This window comes from Amblyomma maculatum, chromosome 1, assembly GCF_055883805.1.
Source record: "Amblyomma maculatum isolate TAMU_Amacu chromosome 1, ASM5588380v1, whole genome shotgun sequence".
NCBI lineage: Eukaryota > Metazoa > Arthropoda > Arachnida > Ixodida > Ixodidae > Amblyomma > Amblyomma maculatum.
The window spans coordinates 62,017,188-62,025,527 of record NC_139344.1 but is presented as its reverse complement, the minus strand read 5'-3'; the positions used below and the strand labels follow the sequence as shown (position 1 = coordinate 62,025,527).

Below are 8,340 nucleotides of genomic sequence, written 5' to 3'. Positions count from 1 at the left end.
TGAAGAGTGTTAAATCGCTTGTAGTAGCTATGAAGAAGCTTATGTACATGTCACAGCCCAGGGAAAGAATAAAACTGTTTATATGCTCGTGTTAACGGACCTCTTGACAGGCGATTACGCGTGAGTTAAGAAACTGCCGCTGCACGTACGGGAGATAATTTTCCTGCATGGAACTTCCATCCGTCACCACGGCGGTCTTCACACCCTTGTTGCTTCTTTTGGGGGCTATGATTGCTCGGGCTGCATTCAGGAGCATTTTCATGACAACATGCAATCCTACTGTGGATGGGAAAAACCGAAACACGAACAACAGTTATTTCCTCGTTGCTTCCGCCTTACACTCAGTATATAAGCCAGTTGTCGCCGTTAGACGAAGCACAGTTCCAGCCTCTGAAGTTAGTCGAGAACGGTAAGCCTTTTTGTGCGCATCTCATTTTATTCATTATCGCTTATGAGTCCAGTTATAACACCACGTTACTTCATATAATAAAATTTCTAGAATGCGCTCAGATATCTAGCGTCAGGTTATAAATGTATATTCTAAAGACGTCGATGGCACTGATGCAGTTTCATTGAAGAAAAAAAAAATGGTCGACAAGGTCGTAGATTTTGTTTTCAAAGCAGTCGGCCGCCAACCGTTTGCTTTCGAGCTTTTTTTGTGGCTCTTAGTGCCCCACAGGCCCAACTATGCGTGGTATGTGATCGTGGCAATCATCTGTTCTTGTTTTTACGATTACGAAAAAAAAAATGTTTCTTCAGATTTCACAAGCTGCTTTCTGATTACCTGGGATCTGTAGAAATAAGCTTAAGACGCTCTATTTCTAGGAAAACTTCGACACCAGCAACCAAGTCTCCCCTCTCCCGCCCTCCCCACCCCCCTCCCTTGAAAAAAAGAAAGAATATGAATGGTGCCGCCATTGCTCTATAAATTTTCGAGTAAAATAGTAAACTGCCCTAGGAATGGTGCAGCTTTATTCCTATGGCTGCAAGATTCCTAACACGTTTTATTTGCCGCAAGCAGTACTGGTCGCGTTTTAAAGGTTGCGCAAACGTTATATACAAGCCTTCTCCTAAACACCTGTTACAGGAACGCTAACAGCCGTCTGTCCTGAAGGCTATCTTTTGTAGCCACGTAGCTCAGCAAGAATATCTCAGCAGTGGTGGTTTGTAACGCAGTGGCAGCGCATTAAACCCCAAGGTGAAGCGAATGGTTACCGTCTTCGTTATGATCTCAAAAGGAAATCTTTCCTAGTGCGACGGCCAGCTATACTCTAACAAAAAGGATCATGCTTGATATACTAATTGTGTAACTGGCTTAACTAACCACTTTCATTCAGCCGTCTAGAAGTAATATAAGCTGCCATTTGACCAGAGTAGACTGAGTCTCAACTGATGCCTCGAAGCCATTTGAAGCATTGGGAATACGTAGTCAATTAATTCGATGCCCTATATACCTTAATACGAAAATAAACTTGATGTGGGAGTGGTTGTTTGAAACACAATATTTAAAATGTGAAAGGAAAATGAGCTGCCTGGATGGCGACCTCGAGTCCCGACAGCACATCAACTTTATGCATGCTGAGACCAAAGCATAAATTACAACAAAATCTTTTCGAGAAAGAACTATTCTATTCTTTCCTGTCTGCCTAGCGTACCTGTTATTTTACCGAGTAAATAAATAATAAAAAAAAAAACAACTCCCGGTACAGCCCAGGTACGTCATGCAAACTAAATATTGACCGCATTTCACTGCAAATACTACGTCTCAAAGGTATGTGTGTATAGAATACACTAGGTGCACTTCCAATAAAACAAAATATGGTCTAGTTGTGACTGTTGCAGAACCTCTGAGCATAAAATGATCAGGACCCCGAAGAAAAAGACTATAAAGGAGCTAACTAGTCTCTGTGTTGTCTTGGTTCACGCGACCCGTGCTTCATCACTTATGCATTAAAATATGTGCTGACTTGTGTTCCTTTGTTGTTGCGCCTAATCAATATATCAGTTTCAGTGTACGCAGATACTTTCTATACTGCACGCCTAATCAATCTCCGTTTATAGTAGCACCCGAAGCTACCAGAGCATAGAAAGCACAAGAAATATCTGAATTCATTCGCTTCCTGCACCGTCGGGCTTACATGTGCTAGTTGCGTTAGGAAGTGTATCTCGCGGCTACTGGCTTAGACGGCCAAGTAAATTAGATTTTTTTTTGTGCTTTTTCCGCGATGGAAAAATTTTTTTATCAAGTGCATACGAAAAATGCGAAGAGTACAAAATTGAACTAAATCTCTTTGCATCCTCAGAGGCGTACATCTGTCGACATACGGCAACTACAGCACAGCCAAAATGAAGGTCCTGGCCATCGCCCTCGTCTTTGTTCTTGTCGCTGGTAAGCCGGCTCGAATGCAAAGCCTCGTCACTCCTATTTCTATGAAACGCTGTTTATTGCGAAATCACTTCTAGCCTAGCACGATGGATTGCGTCAGTTTTTGGTTTCCTTCCGGCTAACTGAGCGTTTTAATAAAAAAAAAACCTAACATAACTTCGCTAACATGGTAGCACTGTGACTTGTGATGAGAGACCAATACTACCTTCAGTACCATGGCCAAGGACAAGGCCAAAACCAAGCAGGCCTAATTACCATTAATTAAATCTGTGTGAAACACAGATACGGAAATGGATTCTGTATGTGTCTGGTCAAATGACCGAATTATGCCTTCCTAGCCTCATTGAACGTGTTCGATTTAAGTATAATAGACCTAGCTAAGCCTAAAGGTGTTTAATGTCACATTACATTAGCAAGTTGCTCCCTGGAGTCTGAATACGAGTACGAGTCAGAATTCCAAGCTTACCCTAATAGGCCTAAGCCTGTTTAAGACGAAATCACTTCCCGCACTTGCAAGTAAAACTCGTGCTTCGTTATGGCTAAACCAGTGTCATTTTTTTAAATAGCAATATGCAAATAAAGTTAGCACAATCCATCAGGTTAAACATATTAAGAGGTCTTAAGCTTCCTTGCACCAATGGAGCACTCTGGGACTCTTCTCATCTCTGAGCGAAATTCGGCTACTGTGTAGAAGACAACGGAGGATGTCGTATTTTGTGCTCTTTGCTTCGGGCTTCCTTCTGCAATGATAATTATGACACTTATTTTTCTTAATGCGAAAGCCTTTCTAAGCTGTAGACAAGGTCGTGTTCGCAGCCATTGTGTCGTTCTCCGAGGAGCTAGGATAAAACAGATAATTGTGATTAATAGAGGATGATATGATGATGCTGTAGAGAAACAGTCAGTCATGGAAAGTATCGAAGATACATGTGTCTTCGATATTATCTTTGGATACATTTTGTGTATCGGTATCAGGTATCGAGCGCTGAAAATGAAAGTATCGGAGTATCGGTACCGAAAATACATTTTTCTGTATCATGTATTTTGACGATACTCGATACCCTGCAAAACAATTGAAGCCACTGTGTGTCAGACATTTGGTCGACGACACTCATTCAGGCTCAGATGCTAGTACAAGCCGGGAGTCATCTTTGCTTGCAGTGCATCCTGATTTCCCTCCTGCTCGAAGTTTCCTTCAAGCTCTCACTCTCCTTAGCCTCCATCTATGCATATTTCCTTTCTTTAAAACTGAAGGAGCCAGTTGCGAGTAGGCGCTCATGAGATTGTTTACTTGAGAGTACCGAGTGCGTACCGCGAAGCCGCTAAGCCGTTAACAGACACGCAGAAACAAAGTAACACCAAAAAAGACAAACATGCAGTACGGACCACACGCACTTCATCCCAAGCTGCCCTCCCATGCTTTACAATCCGCCTCCTTGTCCGCATCTGAGAGATGTGATATTTGCCAAGCAGCGTGCTCAGTGTACTGACGAACTCAGTAACTTATGCAAGACCCTGCCTCTCGAGACCCTTGAGCTTCGCATGTCGGCTTTGCTTGACAGCAAGAACATGAGCGTCTAAGGCATCAGGCGGTCACGATACAGTCGCCATTCTGGTAGTTTACAGCGTTTGATTAAAAAGAAATATGTTTCTTCCACTAGGCTTTTTCTGTAAAAACTATTACGTATAAAATATTAAGAAGTACACGACGTAAAAGTTGTGTAACTGCAGTTTTCCAGCACATAAATTTGAATAACAAATACGTGGTCAAATCATTTTGCCAAAAACATTTCAGCGAAACTTGAATAAAACTTGTGAAGGTACCCTTGTTTCATGAAGCAATAAATGTTAAAATATATTTGAAATATGCGAATTGATTGACGTCATATTAGCCACTCTCTCAAAGGAACAATTTTTTCTTTTATCTAAACCTTACTATGTTATCAAGAGACGCTATTGAATCTTGACTTTGTTAACTACCTTCAAGATCCTCGAGTGGACGCGGCTATAGGCCACTCTTATCTTTTGGTAAAGGGCGCCTTCATCAAATGTAGCAGTGCGGTGTGCTCGACGAATTATATAGAGAGGCTTTTCTTATTTTCCTTGTTTACAGAACGCTCACATGGCGGGGATATTTCGGAACTAATAGAAACGTTGAGCCATTTTATTTTTGTTATCCTCTAGCTTCTTATACAGACTGCGAGCTTCAAAAATCTGCTGTCGCACTAATATCAAAATACCTGCTGAGTTCCCCGAGCGCACGCAGCACTGAGCCTTATAGCAAAGGGAAACCGGAAGAAACCATCAGGTAATTAACGTATAGTATATGGAATAGAAAGCTACACCAAAGTTCCAAATTTAATTCTATGTAGCCATGTTTTCACAGGGTGGCTCGTATGTTGAACACAACCTTAAAGAAATTGTTTCCTAGGCTGCTTGTGGGAGCTTTCAAAGCATGGCTTCAATTCAATGTGAAGTTCTGACAAAGCCAGCTGCCCAGACAGCGGAGCTTCAATTAATCCGTACAGTCTAATTTTATTAGGCCTTTTAGAGTAACAAAAACTGCGATATAGGTACGACTAAAAGTTCTAAAAAGCATGGTAAAATATTCCAGTTTCGCTAATAATATTACCGCCTTTATCACATTGTGATTTCAAAGATGGATCGAAGTATCGAAGATACTGTATCGAGTATCTGTATAGGAAATCGATCTCGGCTCGGTATCATGTAACGGTATCGGTATCGTAAATACAATTTTTCAAGGTATCGAGTGTCGGTATCGAAGATAGTTTTTTGAAGTATCTTGCCCAGCCCTGGAAACAGTTAAGTTGATAGAATGAGTAGTTAATTAATTACAGGCAAAATGTAAAGGTAAAACCAAACATACATCGACATTAGCCATACGACTAATGCGACGTTTAATGGATGTGACTACGCCACAATGGGTAGTGGATGTGCTTCTGACTTAATAACTGATTGTAAGGACAGGAAAGGCGCAGTATGTGTCACACACGGTGTGGGCCCCTGAACCGCACCGTAAGGCAAGGGAGGAAGGTGGGAGTGAAAGCAAGAAGAGAGAAAGGGGTACCATAGTGGAGGGCGACGGAGTAAATTCGACCACCTAGGGATCTTTAACGTGCAATGACATCGTGCAGCACACAGACACCTCTTCGATTCGCCTCCATCGAAAGGCAGCCACCGGCGATCAGAACAAGGAAAGATAATTTCCAATGTGAGGCCCCAGCCCCGACCTTGCTAGCAAAATCTATACAAGGGATCACGGTGTACCGTATGCAGCAGCAGCGCTAAGGCTTTCGCATTTCTCCACTGCAGATTCTACAGTGCTCTCAAAATTTTTGTTTTTTATTCTTAGATAAGTGCCTAGTAATGTCATACTGTTTCTCATCTGGAGGCAGTGAATGACCTTGACGCACTTGGGGACAGCTTCATCACGGAGCATATATCTGTAAGAGGGTACATACATCTGATTTTTAGCCCAATTTTGTTTATAGTGGCTTCAAATTTCTCCAGGTCTAAAAACATTTTCAAGGCCCTTGGCGTTATCGTAGTGCCGGTCCCACTCTACCCAAGTGTTCTTGCCGGTCGTGTCCAAGAAGTCTGTTAAAATCACAAACTGGTGATTTCATACTTTTGAACTGAGATTCAGTATTTCCCAAACCAGCAGTGAGTCAGGTCAATTCCGCTCATGTGCTCATTTCACCTGTTTGCAACGCCGCATTGCACTAGCTCAGTTCTCTTCATCTTGTTATTTAGCCGCCTTCGGCAGTAACCCACAATCTGGTTGAGTGCAAAAGGAAGCACACAGAAGCAGGACTCTTTTATTTTCTCCCCCCGTCACTCGAGAAAGCTTGGCGTGTTTCCGTACTTTCAAGTTTCACGACGTTCCGCATTTACACTGTTGCACCATTGCATAACTTTGTGATGCAAGTTTCTATGAGGAAAATTCTACCTTTAAGCAGTAATTTTGCCACTTTCATAATGATGAAAAATCTTCTAGTTAAGAAAATCTTGTGGTCAGTGAACAGAATCACGCTGATAGCCGGAAGAGCCTGACACAAGTGTAAGCGTAGACGCAGATTCCTTCATCTCGATCATCCTAATCTTGAGTGGTGCTACCAAACCAAGCGATCACTGCCCGCAGACATGACATCGCTCTAAACAAAACATATGACCATGCAATCATCAAGTAATATTAATCAAACATTGTTACTTTATGGTTTATTCGCTACATGCGGTAAAATATGAAAATTGAATGTGTACAACACCATAAAGAAAGATTTGCAAATTAGCGGTTATTAACACATGGCAAGTAGTACAGGATATTCGGGGGCCAACGTGACTATGAAATTGTGAAGTCTGAAAAAATACATATAAGTGTAAATACGAATACATAACTGTCTTACTAATCCATAAGTTCAACGTGAAGATTCCTGTTATGCTATCCCCGTCATTAAGACATGCTTGAAATCGTGTTTACCTTTTAGGAAAGATGCAGTGATGTTTGCAAATGCTTTCGACGAGAATTCTTTCGATGCACGTTGTTTTTAGCGGCTTAAAAAGTTTCTGATTTTTTTTTTGTTACCATTTACGCAGGACTCGTCAGCAGCGAGGTTTCTCAGGATGTTGACGGAGAAGTTGCACACGTTAGAGTTCGTGAGTATAATATCGTGACTTGATTAGCGTTTTGAAAAAAGTGTAGTTTTTTTATTTCGAAGTCTAAAAGCAATGTTCAATTGTTTTTACATATTTCAACTCATTTCAGAGAGGCTCATTGTTACTGATGATGCTCAACCAGCAAAATAAGCAGAATATTTACGATGTTCAATTTGAACTCTATTTTCTAGGTCGTGGCTTCGGATGCCCATTGAACCAGGGCGCCTGTCATCGCCATTGCCGTAGCATCGGACGTAGGGGAGGCTACTGTGCTGGAATCATAAAGCAGACCTGCACCTGCTACCGCTCATAGAAAGACGATGAGATGGCCGGCTGAAATAGGACATCGTTGTCCTCTTAACCGAAACAAAAGTTCCTATATGAAGTTATTGAGCAAGCGCTTAACAAATGACAGCGTCACCGCGACTACTTTGCAGCTTAAATTTTTGCTTCATTCATATTTCTTGTAAATCCTATGCGTGACATGCTGATGCTTATTCCGATGAGTCAATAAATGGTGAGAAAATGCAGTATTCGTGCAAGTGACTCCATCCTACTCGGGACTTCACTTGCTGTACTCACGTCTGGCTTAAATGGCTGTACAACAGACAAGAGTGTGGAAATAAGGAGCCGGTTACCAACGCTCATCGAAACATGTGTTCAGAAGGGAACGTTTTTATACTTGAATTTTAGGTTTGTGACGTTTTTAAAGGTTAGAATTACAGCGTAATCATTTTTTGGCTGAAAATATTGCTTAGGAAGTAAATGCAAAATATAAAAACAATCACGTTTCCCTGGTGGGATCCGCATTCACGATCTCCGAATTCCGTGTAAAGGACTCCGAAGAGCACGAAGACAGAGATCGTGCGTCTGGATGGCAGAGAAAAATCTATCCTGCAGGTCATGATTATAGAACCAATGAAAGTTTCTTGGATACACGCAGCGCGGTTGCGTATTACCGGTTGCCTGCGTTAGCAAGAAGATTGGCCATGCTGAAAATCAATGTTTAGATTTTGCCTTCGTCCGCAGCTCAGCAGTGACAATCGTAATATTTAGCAAAGGTCATCGTTGTCACCTGGTCCATGCCTTCTGCCTATGTAATTAAAACGTAGGAGCGTAATCAAGAGCCCAGAACCCCCCACTCCCATGCACCCATGCTGGATTCCTGAAAACATATACTCGCCTACGTCATCACTACTACTGGCAGAGCACGTATCGTTTTTCTTTTTCGCCAGTACATCCGCTCTTGTATCATCTGTCAGCGTCGTAAGAATCCAGCA

The 8,340-nt window shown here is 41.9% G+C and overlaps 1 protein-coding gene across 1 annotated transcript; it reads left to right on the top strand.

Annotated features, from left to right (window-relative positions):
• Nucleotides 1-380: 380 nt before the first annotated feature.
• On the top strand, nucleotides 381-7,590 carry LOC146202560 (4 kDa defensin). Its single transcript, XM_084584817.1, has 4 exons — nucleotides 381-409; nucleotides 2,304-2,389; nucleotides 7,001-7,060; nucleotides 7,252-7,590. Exons 2-4 carry the CDS (start codon nucleotides 2,347-2,349, stop codon nucleotides 7,371-7,373), a joined length of 225 nt encoding a protein of 74 aa, XP_084440943.1. The 5' UTR covers nucleotides 381-409; nucleotides 2,304-2,346; the 3' UTR covers nucleotides 7,374-7,590.
• The last annotated feature ends 750 nt before the right edge of the window (nucleotides 7,591-8,340 follow it).